This window comes from Muntiacus reevesi, chromosome 9, assembly GCF_963930625.1.
Source record: "Muntiacus reevesi chromosome 9, mMunRee1.1, whole genome shotgun sequence".
Taxonomy (NCBI): domain Eukaryota; kingdom Metazoa; phylum Chordata; class Mammalia; order Artiodactyla; family Cervidae; genus Muntiacus; species Muntiacus reevesi.
This window is the reverse complement of record NC_089257.1, coordinates 63,923,145-63,940,157: the sequence shown is the minus strand read 5'-3', so window position 1 is coordinate 63,940,157 and position 17,013 is coordinate 63,923,145. Positions and strand designations below refer to the sequence as shown.

General features: G+C 37.2%; 1 protein-coding gene across 2 annotated transcripts in view; it reads left to right on the top strand.

The window, feature by feature from the left end:
• PAFAH1B2 (platelet activating factor acetylhydrolase 1b catalytic subunit 2) overlaps window positions 1–17,013 on the top strand; it is a 28,637-nt gene that overhangs the window by 7,797 nt on the left and 3,827 nt on the right. For both annotated transcript variants that reach the window (XM_065944150.1, XM_065944149.1), the window contains exons 2-5: window positions 3,011–3,098; window positions 10,783–10,872; window positions 11,651–11,767; window positions 13,186–13,308. In XM_065944150.1, the coding sequence (XP_065800222.1) occupies window positions 3,018–3,098; window positions 10,783–10,872; window positions 11,651–11,767; window positions 13,186–13,308 (411 nt within the window). In that variant the 5' untranslated portion in view covers window positions 3,011–3,017. The remainder of the gene's footprint in view (window positions 1–3,010; window positions 3,099–10,782; window positions 10,873–11,650; window positions 11,768–13,185; window positions 13,309–17,013) is intronic.

Below are 17,013 nucleotides of genomic sequence, written 5' to 3'. Positions count from 1 at the left end.
CAACAAAAGAGTCTGAAATGCAGTACTTGGATGCAATCTCAAAAACGACAGAATGATCTCTGTTCATTTCCAAGGCAAACCATTCAATATCATGGTAATCCAAGCCTATGCCCCAACCAGTAACGCTGAAGAAGCTGAAGTTGAACGGTTTTATGAAGACCTACAAGACCTTCTAGAACTAACACCCCAAAAAGATGTCCTTTTCATCATAGGGGACTGGAATGCAAAAGTAGGAAGTCAAGAAACACCTGGAGTAACAGGCAAATTTGGCATTGGAGTACAGAATGAAGCAGGGCAAAGGCTAGTAGAGTTTTGCCAAGAGCACGTGCTGGTCATAGCAAACACCCTCTTCCAACAACACAAGAGAAGACTCTACACATGGACATCACCAGATGCTCAACACTGAAATCAGATTGATTATATTCTTTGCAACCAAAGATGGAGAAGCTCTATACAGTCAGTAAAAACAAGACCAGGAGCTGACTGTGGCTCAGATCATGAACTCCTTATTAGCAACTTCAGACTGAAATTGAAGAAAGCGGGGAAAACCACTAGACCATTCAGGTATGACCTAAATCAAATCCTTTATGACTATACAGTGGAAGTAAGAAATAGATATAAGGGACTAGATATGATAGACAAGAGTGCCTGATGAACTATGGATGGAGGTTCATGACATTGTACAAGAGATAGGAATCAAGACCACCCCCAAGAAAAAGAAAGACAAAAAAGCAAAATGGCTGTCTGAGGAAGCCTTACAAATAGCTGTGAAAAGAAGAGAAGTGAAAAGGAAAGATATTCCCATTTGAATGCAGAGTTCCAAAGAATAGCAAGGAGAGATAAGAAAGCCTTCCTCAGCGATCAGTGCAAAGAAATAGAAGAAAAAAATAGAATGGGAAAAACTAGGGATCTCTTCAAGAAAATTAGAGATACCAAAGGAACATTTCATGCAAAGATGGGCTCAATAAAGGACAGAAATGGTATGAACCTAACAGAAGCAGAAGATATTAAGAAGAGGTGGCAAGAATATACAGAAAAACTGTACAAAAATGGTCTTCACAACCCAGATAATCACGATGGTGTGATCACTCACCTAGAGCCAGACATCCTAGAATGCAAAGTCAAGTGGGCCTTAGGATGCATCACTACGAACAAAGCTAGTGGAGGTGATGGAATTCCAGTGGAGCTATTTCAAATCCTAAAGGATGATGTTGTGAAAGTGCTGCACTCAGTATGCCAGCAAATTTGGAAAACTCAGCAGTGGCCACAGGACTGGAAAAGGTCAGTTTTCATTCCAATCCCAAAGAAAGGCAATGCCAAAGAATGCTCAAACTGCCGCACAATTGCACTCATCTCACACGCTAGTGAAGTAATGCTCAAAATTCTCCAAGCCAGCCTTCAACAATAAGTGAACCATGAATTTCCAGATGTTCAAGCTGGTTTTAGAAAAGGCAGGGGAACCAGAGATCAAATTGCCAACATCCGCTTGATCATCGTAAAAGCAAGAGAGTTCCAGAAAAACATCTATTTCTGCTTTTTTGACTATGCCAAAAGCCTTTGTGTGGATCACAATAACCTGTGGAAAATTCTGAAAGAGATGGGAATACCAGACCCCCTGACCTTCCTCTTGAGAAACATGTATGCAGGTCAGGAAGCAACAGTTAGAACTGGACATGGAAAAACAGTCTGGTTCCAAATAGGAAAAAGAGTACGTCAAGATTGTATATTGTCACCCTGCTTATTTAACTTCTATGGAGAGTACATCATGAGAAACGTGGGACTGGAGGAAGCACAAGCTGGAATCAAGATTGCCGGGAGAAATATGAATAACCTCAGATATGCAGATGACACCACCCTTATGGCAGAAAGTGAAAAAGAACTACAGGGCCTCCTGATGAAAGTGAAAGAGGAGAGTGAGAAAGTTGGATTAAAGCTCAACATTCAGAAAGCTAAGATCATGGCACCTGGTCCCATCACTTCATGGGAGATAGATGGAGAAACAGTGGCTGTCTTTATTTTTCTGGGCTCCAAAATGACTGCAGATGGTGATTGCAGCTGCTTACTCCTTGGAAGGAAAGTTATGACCAACCTAAACAGCATATTAAAAAGCAGAGACATTACTTTGCCAGCAAAGGTCCGACTAGTCAAGGCTATGGTTTTTCCAGTGGTCATGTATGGATGTGAGAGTTGGACTATAAAGAAAGCTGAGCGCTGAAGAATTGATGCTTTTGAACTGTGGTGTTGGAGAAGACTCTTGAGAGTCCCTTGTACCTCAGAGAGATCCGACCAGTCCATCCTAAAGGAGATCAGTCGTGGGTGTTTATTGGAAGGATTGATGCTGAAGCTGAAACTCCAGTACTTTGGCCACCTGATGCAAAGAGCTGACTCATTGGAAAAGACCCTGATGCTGGGAGGGATTGGGGGCGGGAGGAGAAGGGGACGACAAAGGTTGAGATGGTTGGCTGGCATTACTGACTCAATGGACATGGGTTTGGGTGAACTCTGGGAGTTGGTGATGGACAGGGAGGCCTGGCGTGCTGCGGTTCATGGGGTCTCAAAAGAATTGGACACGACTGAACGTCTGAACTGATACAGAAATGTTATTATATGTCTATAATAATATAGATATCTAATATATTTATCTAAGATATCTTTGAACCATAAGAGCTTAACTCCTTGTCATTTGGTTGTTACAATAACATGTATTCATGAAAAGTGAATGTAAGTGTAAGGTATATACTTGTGCAGACCTTTAAAATGTAATGCACTGTTCCTGAATGGTATTCAAACCTGTCTGGAAGTCTAGTAGTGCTGGAATATCTATGGAACTTTTGCAGTCATGTCCTGGAACCCATCTGCTGAAAATAAACTCCAGTTGCATCGTTTCTAGGCAAAACCACAGTGAAATTTATTTAATTCTTATTTAAAACCTGACATGTAATATTTAAATAAACAGTAACAGACATTCCTGTCAGTGAACAAAACATGACATAGACCTTTTTTCCCTTAGGTGTAGGATGAGCCAAGGAGACTCAAACCCAGCAGCCATTCCACATGCAGCAGAAGACATTCAAGGAGACGACAGATGGATGTCTCAGGTAAGGGAGGTGCACGTGTTATTATTCACATAGATGAATCTCTTCGATTTTTAGAGACTTGACCAAAGCTACAAAAGGGTGTTTTTAATGGTCAACAAGAACTTATTACTGTAAATAAAATTTTTTATGTTAGAGATGTCATTGTAATCACCATCTGATATTGGAACTGAGGAATATTTTAAAGCATGTTCATTGCCCTTTGTTAATTTTAGCAGATAGCGATGTTTCTTTTTTTTTTTAAGCTTTTTTAAATTTCAAAGTAAGTTCATAAGTATATATATGCTTATATACATATATATGCATATATGCAACAAGTATTACAAACAGTTTAGAAAGAACTTCCTGTATCCTTCATCTGGATTTGCCAGTTAACATTTTGCTGTAACTGCATAATTATTCTGTTGGAATCTGTTTATACTATTTACCAACTTACTATTTTTTCTGAATCACTTGAAACTATGTTGCAGTGTTCATGGTGCTCCTTTACCCCTAAATATTTGAGTGTTTCCTAAGAAAAAGAACAGTCTCTCACATAACTGCAGTATAGTTATTAAAATCATGAAATTTTACACTGACAGTATACTGTTCCCTCTGGAGAAGGAGATGGCAGTCCACTACAATATTCTTGCCTGGAGAATCCCATGGACAAAGGAGCCTGGCGGGCTATGTAGTCCATGGGGTTGCAAGAGTCGGACACGACTTAGCGACTAAACCACCATACTGTTACCAAATGCAAAGACCATATTCATATTTCTTCAGTTGTTGTTTATATCAGTTTTCTTCCCAATCTCGGATCACACATTGCGTTTGATTGTCATATATCTCTTTATTCTCCTTTAATCAGAAACATTTCTTAGCATTTGGTTTTCATGACTTGACCATTTGTATAGGCTGTTTATTTTGTGGTGTGTCCCTCAGTTTGAGTTTGTCTTCTTGTAATCAGGGTTCAGATTATGCATTTTTGGCAGGAATATCAGGAAAGTAATGCCTCCTGTGCATCACGTAGAAGGCATTTTGACGTTGGTCTGTCTCATTGGTGATACTAACTTCGATCACTTGGTTAAGATAGTGTTGCCGTAAACCAGTCCTAATTTGTTATAATACTGATTCATAGGTTCTTACTTTATTCAAGTGGGTTATAATCCACTGTAATTTTGAAAGTCAGGTTGTCCCAGGTTTAGCAAGTGGAAATCCCTTCAATCTCTGGTGCCGTTGCCTTCTTAATATGTCCTATTATTTTGTTTCTGGTTTTTTTTTTCCCCCCTTTTTTTGTCCCACTGGGTTTTTTTTTTTTCCAGTACTTGTAGCTTACTTTTAATAAAGTGTTATCACTTAAGTATATTTACCCTTTATCTGTTTTGAACCATATTGTCTTTTGAACTAACAAGTTCTGTATGATTTGAAGTCTCCAAAGTTTCCTGTTTTAGTATTTCATGATTCTTTTTGTACTCTTCAGAGTTGTATTCTCTTTCTGTTTTTGTCTTCTTGGGCTTAAAAATCAGCCTTTAGCTATTATATTTTGAGTGGTAGTTTTTTATTTTGAGTGTTCTCCTATGGATCAATTACTTGGTTATTCTTTCTTAATCTTTCTCATTTGTTTATATCTTTCAGAAAGTATTATGGGGACTTCCCTGGTGGTCCAGTAGTTAAGACTCTGTGCTCCCAAAGCCAGGGGACTTAGGTTTGATCCCTGATCAGGGAACTAGATCCCACATGCTGCAACTAAGACCCAGTTTAGCCAAATAGATATATACTTTTTTTTAAGGTATTATGAAATATTTTCAGCATCTGTTTGTTTGCTTCTCACTCTAAAAAAATACAGCACTGCTGAAAGAATTGTGTTCCCCATATATGCCTCATTGATCACATTTCTTTCTCTTTCCTACCTCCCCAGAATCCTGAATTTTTTTCACGTGTTTGAATACTACATATATAATCTCTAAACAATGTATTTAGTATTTTTGCATGTTTTTAAACTATGTAAATAGTATCTTTGTATTTATCTTTCAGTATCTTTCAGAATGTGTTTTCTCTGCAGTATATCATACAGGTTAAAAGTATAGCTATAATTGATTGATTTTTTTTCTTCCCTCTTTAGTATTTTGTTGCTTTATGTGAAAATACCACAGTGGGTTGTTCATTTTCTCATTGATGGGCACTTAGGTCATTTATAAGTTTACTGAAAAGTAGTGATAAACCTAGATTTATTTATTTTGTGTGTGTGTGTGTAGTTTCTGGCATAAATTTAGCAGACGTTAAATAATTAGCACTGACTGGGAAAAAAGATAGTCAAATGAAAGAAGAACATGACTTTAATTTTTTTAATTTTTTTTTTCATTTATTTTTATTAGTTGGAGGCTAATTACTTTACAATATTGTAGTGGTTTTTGCCATACATTGACATGAATCAGCCATGGATTTACATGTATTCTCCATCCCGATCCCCCCTCCTGCCTCCCTCCCCATCCCATCCCTCTGGGTCTTCCCAGTGCACCAGCCTTGAGCTCATGCATCCACCCTGGGCTGGAGATCTGTTTCACCCTTGAAAGTATACTTGTTTCAATGCTATTCTCTCAGAACATCCCACCCTCGCCTTCTCCCACAGAGTCCCAAAGTCTGTTCTGTACATGTGTCTCTTTTTCTGTTTTGCATATAGGGTTATCGTTACTATCTTTCTAAATTCCACATATATTCATTAGTATACTGTATTGGTCTTTATCTTTCTGGCTTACTTCACTCTGTATAACGGGCTCCAGTTTCATCCATCTCATTAGAACTGATTCATTAATTTTTTTAAAAAAAGCTTGTATAATATGGAAGGACTAATTTGTATTAAAATATATTGTGCACCTAGATCTTGGCTTTTAAATACAGTTCTCCAGTGAAAGGAACCAGGGCTCTTTGGAGAAATCATTGATTTTATAGCCAAGGCAAAGAAAATAAAAAGATGGGCCTGTACCATCTTACAGTGCAAAAAAACAAGGAACTACTCAAGAAAGAAAAGGGAGGGGGGAAAAAAGATGGACAGTAGAAATACTGCTGAAGTGCTGGGTCCCCAGTGCAGCACGCAAAATACACAGTGTTGGTTTCTCTCATTGATGGCATTAACTTCGACCATCTGGAGCAGACCTGAACGAGCACCCAAAGTGCAGTGCTGAACAATTTGAGCAAGAGAATAATTGATAATATTGGTTTATAACTAAGAATAAGTATTCATTAATCCATTCCCTGTAAATAAATGAATGGATGAATAAATAGGAGAGGAGGGCAAAATCTTCTTTACAGAATAATTTATATAAATATAGAAGAAAGGAGGAAAAAGAAACCACGGACAGGACACTTCAGTACTGTAGGCAAATACTGACATTGGTGAACACAGCTTTAAGGAGAAACGATGGATTTGTGTAGTATCTGCTTGTAAATTACTTTGGTGGCTTTAACATATGACCGCACATCTTTTGATACCCTTCCCTGTAGGAACTGGCGCTGAATTTAGTGTTTTGCTTCTAAGAGAGTGTGGAACAGAAAATAGTGACTTGATAGTGGAGAAAACTGGCAAACAGCACCTTACCTAAGTGATCAGTGTTAACATCACCAGTCATGTTGGTATCAATTACCCACTGATACGATAAACAGGGGCACATTACCTCTGTCATTGTATTCCCTAGAAATCCATAACCTCAGTCTGGTCATGGGAAGACATCAGACGGACCCAAATTGAAGGACCTTCTGCAGAACACCCGAGCACAGCTGAATGTGTTGAGGTTATGAAAGAAAAGGAAAAATCAAGAGACTGTCCCATATTGGAACAGACTAAAAGAGATATGGAGATTAAATACAGTGTGATATCCCAGATTGATTCAGGAAATGGGCATTAGTGGAAAAATTAGTGAGTTGTGAATGCAGTTTATCTTGGTTGCTAGTATTTCCTAATGTAAATGTCTTATGTTTAGGACAGATGTACTATGCTTATATACAAATACTATACAATTGTTGCAAATCTTCTGTAGATCTAAAATTATTTCAAAACAAAACATTAAAAAAAATCATGATTAAAACAAGTATTAAAGTGATACTAAAAAAAAAAAACACAAAAATAAAGTGATACTCATGGAGTATTGCCAAACTATCCATCTCCAATCTAGACTTAAGTACCACATATCAAGAAGTAGCTGGAACCAGTGAACATGTCCTCCACCACCACAGGAATGTAGTCAACAGAGTCCAGACTATGGAGATTAGACTATGACCTAAAATTCTATAGGTCAGACAGTCATATTCCTTAAAAAATAAGTTTGGAAGGAGGTGACTGAGGGAGGTGGAACCTGTACATTAAAAGGAATTTTCAGAGACAAATTGTCTGGATCCTGATTTTAAAAAATACAAAATTTTGTAACATTGAGTTTGAACACTAGTTATTTTGTTGATATTAAAGAATTGCTATTAATTTTAGAAGAATAGAACTGGTATTTTGGTAGTGAATTTTTTTAATCTTTTAAGAGTTACATATTGAAATTTTTTTACATGAAATGCTCCATCCTTGGTTTGCTTCAAAGTAACCTGAGAATGAGGTGGGGCAGTAGTTTCTGGAATGTTGAATTAATAATGGCCATAGATGATTGCTGTAATTGATGATGGATATATGGAGATCCATTGTGTGGTCCTCTCTGCTTTCCTGTATGCTTGACATTTTCCATAGTAAAAAGTTTGTTTTTGAGGGTGATAATAAAAAGACTTGACTGTGGACAAATTTTATAGCAAATCATATCAAAACAGTAACCAGCTGAAGAAGGCTTAGCAGCAACTGACAGAAGTATTTGCAATAAATATTACAGATGACGCACTGATATTTTTTGTTGTATTATCAGTAAAAAATATCCTCAGATATACTAATACTAGATAAGTATCTCAGTGAGCATGGCAAGAACTGTTTAACTTTTTGTTCCCAAAAGGTACAGATTAAACCAATGAGAAGAAGGAGGGAGAGGGAAATATTAATGACCAGTACAGGTGTGACTATGGTAAAATGAGTTCTTATACATGCTGGAGTCAGTATAGATACAGCCAATAGACATTTTGTTAAGAATTTGGAAATATCTCCAAGATCCATAAAAGTGTTGATCTTTGACCTAAAACTTACCAACATGTAAAAAAAAAAAAAAAAGCATGTAAATTTCTTCATCTCAGTCAATAGGAGGGTCCTGGCAAATCTTTCATTAGGAAAAGAGCTAAAAAAAAAATGCATGTCTCACTGGATGCATCGGTAAGATATTAAGTAGTGTTAGAAACTATGGTTATAGGGAATTCCCTGGCAGTTGAGTGGTTAGGACTCCATGCTCTCACTGCAAAGGGCCTGGATTCAATCCCTGATCAGGGAACTAAAGTTCCACAAACTGTGTGGCCTCGCCAAATAAGTAAATGAATAATTTTTTTTTAATTTATGTGATAAAATTTTTTAAAAATTATGATTATGGAAATCATGTTGCCACATAGAAAAATGTTTTTAATGTTATATGCATTTATAATGGCCCTATTTATTGAATATCTGTTGGGTGCTAGCAAAAAGCTGGGTCCCTTTTATGGAACTCTCATCTTTACAACTCTAAAACAGAGTTGTCAGCAGATGTGGAAAACTTGGGTTATGTACTTGCTTAAGGTCACTGACCAGAAAATAGTTAAGCTAGAATTTGCACATGGGTTTTTCTGTCCCCAAAGCTGTGTTGCCAGAAGGAGATGTGCATATGTTTCAACTATTTTAAGGCAGGGGAGGAATGGGGAACGTGTGAAAAAATGATGAGAAAAGATACCCCAAAACATTAATAAGTACTGGGTTAAGATGGTAGGGCTATAGGTATTTTGCTTTGATCTTTTCTGTTTTTCGAAGCTCATTGCAACTATTTAAAAAGAAAATGTAAAGGACTGAAACCATTAGAACAGCAGAGCTCAGATTCCATGATATTCTTTAAACATGAGCTGTTTTGTTGGTATTGAGAAGTAGTTGATACCTGAGTACCCACAGAGAGATGACATGATGTGAAAGAGCACTACTCAGTGAAATTAAAGCTTTGTTTTTGTTCATCTTATCCCTTAAGTTTAAAAACACTATTGAAATAACAGTAAGTTTTTAAAAATGATTGAACCCTGGTTGGGTATCTAAGATCCCACCACACTGTGCAGCCAAAAAAAAAACCCACTCTAAAGTGCTTGCTTTGGCAGCACATATTCAAAAAAAAGTTGTTTACACAAGACATGAACCTATGCACATATGCAAAAAAAGTTGCACATATGCAAAAAAAATTGTTTGCGCAAGAAAAAAGAAAAAGCTATCCCAAATCCTGTTAAATTAAGAGATGTCTTAATTGTCAAATTATTGTCAGAAATGTTTTTGTATTTTTACCAGTCACAGTGGAATATTTCAGTTTCAGCACAGTGTCATCTCCACTTGTGTTATCAACAGAAATACTTACGTAGCATCTCCACCTTAATTCCTAGGGGAAGCATAATTGAATGTAGCGTTTGAGAAAAAGAAACCGCATTTGGACCTTTCTACAGAACTGGGTTAGAGACCTGCTAAAGCATGTGTTAATTTGTTTCAGGGATGAATATAAAAACTTAAACTGTGTCCTTTGGTTTAACATCAATGAATAAAATCTTTTTACCTTAAGAGCAGAGAGGAGCATGCCTAGTCTAGGTCACCCCAGCCTAGAAACTTGGATTAGACTGAAAAAGCCTAATTCTTAGTTTGCCACCATCTCACGTTGAGAGGTTAGCAGACACTGTCAAAGACCATATTAAAATCATTCAAATAAAATGCATGCCTTTTGATTGGATCCTAGTTTTAAAAATAGATACATATAAAATACTTTATCCAATTCTTGGAACCGTTGTAGAGATCGAATATTAGTTGTGGGATTATTGTTCGTTTTCTTAGATGTATTGATAGTAGTTCTAAAAAATAAAAAATATAAAAAATAAAAAATGATAGTAGTTCTATGGCTTTATGGTAGACTACCCTTATGCTTAGGAGATGCTTGTGGAATATATATATATATATTTTTAATGTGTTTATCTGCACCAGGTCTTAGTTGTGGCGTGTGGGTTCTTCAATCATCATTGTGGCATGTGAGCTCTTAGTTGCAGCATGTGGAATCTGGTTCCATGAACAGGAATCGAACCTGGACCCCCTGCATTGGGAGCACAGATTCTTAGCCACTGGACCACCAGGGAAGTCCTAGCATGTGGAATATTTAAAGGTGAACAATGAGAGTATTTGCAGCTTACCCTCAGATGATTCAGCAAACACACACAGATAAAGCAAATATGGGACAATGTTGAATGTAGGTGGAGTGTGTACAGGTAGTTATTGTATTACTTCAGCTTTTCATATGTCTGAAGTGTTCTTCATAAGAGTTGGAGAAAAACATAAGCTTTATTTAAAAAAAAAAAAATGTGACTGCATTTTTCTGTTCCGGTTTCTGCAGCGTTCCAATTTTCTTGAGCACATGAGAATGATCAGTTCGGCAGGACCCAGCAGTTAATTGCAGCTGAGAGGAATCAGCTTTAGGGACAGACCAAAGAGAATGTTTAATAAGAGTAACTGGTTGGACCACTGCTCCGACTAAACCAGGAAATCTCACAGGGGAAGAAATGCCAGCTTCTGACTGTTCTCTCTTCTTCACACCAGCACAACAGGTTCGTCCTGGACTGCAAAGACAAGGAGCCGGACGTCCTGTTTGTGGGGGACTCCATGGTACAGTTGATGCAGCAGTATGAGGTAAGGAAATGGGTGAGGGTGGTCCTTGGCTGCTGATGTCAGCACATCCGTCAGTAGCAGACTTTCATCCATTCCACCCTAATTCAGAGTTAGAAGGGAAATCAGACCTACTTGATGGGATTCTTGGTGCCATTAAGCATGAGACAGAAAATGTAGCCTTATTTATTAGTACACTCCCCTTTTGCGTTGGCTTCCAAGAAGCCTCACATTATATTTGTCCTAGTCATGACTTTCTATTCTTATTTGCATTTTACTCTTTCTTTGCTTGTATTTGCTCATTTTTGCTTGTCCTAGCTGTGATTCTCAATTCTTATTATTTGTGTTTTACCATTTAAAATTTTATGTATTTTATGGCTGAACTTTTGAATCTGTTTGGGCATTCTCCCAAGGGAAATTTAATTGAAAAGATAGATTTCTTTTTATCTTTAGCACTCTTTTAAGTTTTTTCCTCACATGTTTCTACTTCACCTCATTTATTTTCCTTGATTTAATAAAGGGAAAGATGAATTTATTGAGTTCACTGCTTAATTATAAATGTTGGTTTCTCTTAAGTGGTCACAACCTCTGCGTTGTGACTCAGGTCTTGAGCTGAGGCCTAATGCTGCACTGAGAACTGAGTTACAAAGCGCTTTCTGCAGTTGGGAGCATGCCACTTGGGGTGTTAATTTTTGAATACAGAAGAAGGAAGCTGTTATTTCAAATGCCTCAATACATTGCAGTTGAGGGATTTTATTTCCCAATAATTTTAGCTTAAATAAATGAATTTTTCTCTTTTTAGATATGGCGAGAGCTTTTTTCCCCACTTCATGCACTGAATTTTGGAATTGGGGGAGATACAACAAGACATGTTTTATGGAGACTAAAGAATGGAGAACTGGAGAATATTAAACCTAAGGTGAAATGAAGCTTTTAAAAAAAAACAAATACCTTAATCTTAAGTCTTTTGCAGAGAGTTAAATTGTCAGAAACTGGTAGTTTTTAAGAAAAACTACTTCTGGGACTTCGCTGGTGGTCCAGTGGTTAAGGTTTCATGCTCTCAGTGCAGGGGGCATGAGTTTGATCCCTGGTCAGGGAACTGGATCCCACATACCACAACTAAGACCTGGCTCAGCCAAATAAATTAAAAAGTTAAGTGTTAAAATTTTTTTTTCAATTACTTCTTTAAACCATTATTTCGTTGTTCTTGGCTTTGTGCTTCTTTAAGATAGATGGTTTTATCATTGTTTAAGAACATTCCAAATACATGATTAATTACGAATCAGTGTATTGCTTGTTTGGTTCATACTTGAAGTTGTTATTGTTATAATTATCTTGGTCTGGTGTTGGAAGAGATTTGATGCTAATGAGGTTTGCTATTCTGTGGACCTGAGGCAGTAAGGGGAGGAAAGTGCTCAGAGGTGGGCCATTGGAGCAGGGCTATGATTTGCTTGAGGAAGTAATTTTGGATTCATTTAACACACAAACAGATTGGTAATCACGGCCTCCAAGTTCTTCTAAAGGAAATTTGAAGCAGATGTGAACAAATGTTCAGCACAAACATGTACCCCGTGCCTTATCAAATGATCAGTGTCCTGAGTTGGCATGCTGCATATAAGTTTTTCCATCCCCAAACAACAAAAAGAGAAAAAAGCTGAGGCACTGATAACAGTTGCTGTAGTAGAAAGTATTTTATTTTTGCCTTTCTAATAGAAAAACTCATGCATATTCTTTTTGTGCTAGGTGGAAATTACTTTGTTGGGTTGCATAGTAAGATGTGTGTCTATAGATGATAGTCACCATGTAAAAATTTTTTTGTTAAAGCAGAAAAACTTCAGAGAACTATATCCAGCCTCCATGCCACTGACTTTACCTTAAGTAGAACTGTGTATTTGTACCTAATACCCTCCCTTGGGTACTTTTATTTTTGTATTTTTCTAGAAGGTTACATCTGCTAGAGTCTTTTAATGTTACTTATATTTTCTCCCATGTTTCTTATTTCACTTTGTTCTTTGATATGCAGTGGTTTTATTATTATACAGTTAAATTTTTTTTTTTTCTGGATTTTAAGAGATTAACTACCAACTCCACAATGATAAAGAAATTTTCCTGTCTCTTCCTAGCACAACTTTACCACTTAAGTATTGCTCTGTTTGGAATTTATCCTGATATTAACATATATGAGGCCTACATTACTGTTTTAAGATGCCTGCCCTGTTGAAGTTAACCACTTGAGAAGTTCATCTTTCCTTCTTTAATTTTTGAAATAAGATTTTCAACTCACTGGTGGACATTCCTTTATTCCTGAGTATCTTTTCTTCCTTCCCTGAATTACAGGTCATCGTTGTCTGGGTAGGAACAAACAACCATGAAAATACAGCCGAGGAAGTTGCAGGTGGAATCGAGGCCATCGTACAGCTTATCAACACAAGGCAGCCACAGGCCAAAATCATTGTATTGGTATGTGGTCTTTGGGTGGGTGGAGACCTCGGTATCTTAAAGTAAAGGTGAGGTGTCTTATTAGAAATGGGATCAGTCATGAATATAGAGAATCTTTAGGTTGGAAGCAGCTTATGATGCTCCTGAGTAGCTCTTATCTGATATGTGCCTTTGTCTTATGGGTCTCATTATTTCCTAGAACAGCTGTGGGGATTATCTTTTTTCTGCTCATCCTTATTTAGAATTGTAAGTCCTCTTTGTTGCCTAAGGTAGTCTTAGTTTTCTTCTTCCCTTAACTTTAAGTCTTCTGATCCTCTGATAATTTTTTAAATGCATATGACATTTCTTTAGTCCTGAGTTCTCTTTTTTTATTACTGTTTCTTTATTTGATTGCACGGAGTCTTAGTTAGGACATTCAGGATCTTCTATCTTCGTTGCAGCATGAGGGATCTTTTTTTTTGTAAGTTGCAAGCATGTGGGATCTAATTTCCTCACCAGGGATCAAACCCAGGTCCCCTGCATCAGGAGCGTGGAGTCTTAGCCACTGGACCACCAGGGAAGTCCCCTGAGTTCTCTTTTCATTAGACCTGAGTTTAGCCTAGATCTGTTGTTTTATTCCATTGTTAAAATAGTAAAGATAGTGTATTTATCAAGATCTCTGAATTCTTTAAAATATGTCAGAGATTCCATCAGGAAGAAAATAGGTACTTCATAACCTTACCCCTTCAGGAAATGTTACCCTTCGTAGAAGTGAAAGCATTGTGTTTATGATCTCAGGGGTAAACAGCTGTCTATTTCAGTGTTAAAGTTTACCTGTAGACATTCTTAGCCAGCTAAAAAGATGTTTTTGAGACATGTGGTATATATTCAGTTTTTAAAAGAAAGAGATAAGTGTTACTAAGGTAGTCATTTGTTCAAAAACAGTGTGAGAATCACTATGTACGAGGCACTCTCCTAGGTCCTGAGCGTGTAGAGATGAGTTAGACATAGTCCCTCTCAAGGAGCTGGTGGATGGACATAGCAGGATAAATACGTAAAAGTTGACATCTGAGTTTAGTTTTAAAAAATTCATTGGTCTCCAGACAAATGGAGAAATGAAAGAGAAAGTATTACAGAAAAGAAAGAGAGGAGGAAGAGGAAGGAAGAAAGTAAGGAAATGATCAAAGACTTCTTCATGTATGTGTTTGTTGGGTGAGTGAAGGAGGAGGATACTGGAAGAATTGAAAGTTATCATGGAATAAAGTTCGGGTCTTGGAGATAGTTAGGATAGTTGGATACTTGGATAGTTAGGAGAAAGAGGCCACAGTACCCATGTTAGGAGTTTGGATATTATAACAGAGCTCTGGGGAGCCAGGTCTTGTTTTTTTATTACATGGTATTTAAACTTACTTGTTTAGATCTTGCCTTATTCAAGAAAGGATTACATTGTGGTTAAGAGTCCCATCTCTGAAGTACAGTGGCTGGTACATTGTAGTTGCTTAGGACATAGTTGTTGCCTGAATGTTGCTGAATAAATCCTCCGTAAATATTCTTTGTTTCAGCCAGGCTTTTGAGTTTGATATAGAGTGGTGTCATCTGCAATACTAAAACATTGGAAATAACCTAAATAATCAGCTCCATGGGAGAATGATTACACAAGTCATTGACTATAATAGCACTGATCATGTGACAAATACAAGGTCTGTGCAAACAGAATTTACAGTATTATTTAAGCGAAAAGTCTGAATACTAAACAGGATGTATATTATATTTGGAATTGCTTGAAAGTGAATATGCAAGTTAGAAAAGAAAGTGAATTTAAAATCGTTGTTACATGGTTAAGGAATTAGGATTCTAATTTTTTGTCTCCTTTAACATTAGCAATTACCACTTACTACAGAGAAAAATCACAGATCACATGGCACACCCTTGATACATTTAAAACATAAATGACTTTTCTCATTCTTGCCTGACAGTCCCAGTAGGGATGGCGCTCTGCTTCTGCGGCTTAACGTTTTTATGGCTTCAACTGCGGTGACATTCTCTGAAAGTCGGAACAGCGTATGTGTTTGTTGGTCGCTGACCATCCTTCCTAGTTGCTCATTATATCTCAGCCAAGCCTTGATGTGCCGGCAGTGAGGCCTGCTTTTCTTTATTAACTGTTAGATGCAGAACCTTACACTTTTAACAGTCATATAAACTAGGATTTAGGACTGACCTCATTTGCACTTAACAGGGATAGAAGGAGATGGATTGGCGTATCATATTCATGGTTCTGTTGCTCTCTTTGGAACTGTACAGTCACACAGCAAATTGAAAATCAAAGCCCAACATTTTGCTGAAAAATTTTAAAGTAGGCATGAATAAGTACTTCCTCTGGGCATAAAACTTTTTTTGTTCTTTTAGTAGAATGCCTACAGAAAATCCATTTTTATGAAATAAGACCTCTTATCAAGTAGGAGAAATAAGTGGCAACATTTTTGCCTAAATGGCAACTTGCTGTTGTGGCATCATGAGCAGTAAAACCAGCTAAAAGGTTGGTTGGGGGATTTCTGACAGTTTTATAGTAGAATCAGTCAGTTATCTATAAAGGCCATTTCTAGTTTGAGATGATAAAACCTTCTCTTGCCATATAAGAGTCAGCTTTTATTTACTATAGGAGAAGGACAGACACCTGATTTAGCTGTAAAATATGTTAGATCATTAACAAGTAAGTTAAAAACGTATTGAGGACACATCTCTCTTTTGTTTATTGTTTTGAACTTTTTGTTTTGTATTGGAATATAGCCGATTAACAGTGTTAACAATAGTTTCAGGTGAATGCCGAAGAAACTCAGCCACGCATATACTTGTATCCATTCTCCCCCAAACTCTCCTTCCATCCAGGCTGCCACATATCATTGAGCAGAGTTCCCTAATATATATATTTTGGTGGGAGAGTATTGAACATTTGAAATCTTGTATGTGTTTTATACTTACAGCACACTTCAAATTATCTTGGATTTGGCCATTTGAAAGTTCCTTTTACCTGGCTGCTGTATGCTTGTGACCATGCCCCATCGTTTTGGGGGGGATACTTCTTTACTTTATCCTGTCATTCAGGATATTCCAAACTCATCTTGTACCTGCTGCATCTCTTTTCGTACTACCAGATAGTACATGACTGATTCATCAAGACAGCACTTGTTCCAGCTCCATTTCTCATGTGTGCTAGTGAGGTTTCAGATGACAGTGATGAATAGATGTGTGTTTGAGCCAGATATTCTAGCTATATGGTGGACTGTTTGGTGAGTGAATTGAAGGGAAGATACTACTGAAGGGAGGAGGGTCAGTCAGGAGATTTTTACATTAATTGAGATGAGTAGTGATAAATAAATAACAATGTTGTTTATATCAGAAAGAGAGAGTGGATTGGAAAAATATTTAGGATGTAAAAGCTGAGTGATTTAACAATAAATAGACAAGATTTATGGGATGAGAGACTCAGGGATGTTGAAAGGACAGTTGCCATAGAGAATGTGGAAGGAACTTAGTCTAGGGGAGATGATAAATGGTTTTTGGACATGTTAAGTTGGGAGTGCCTGAGAGACATTCAAGTTTGGTTCTATACCTGGACATTCAATAGGAGTTCTAAAGCTGTGGAAGTGATCTGGGCTAAAGTATGTAGAATGGGAAGAGTACTGGCCCAAGGACAAGACCTTGAGCAATACCAGCAATTAAGAAACAGTAGGAGGAAAAGGAAGCTGG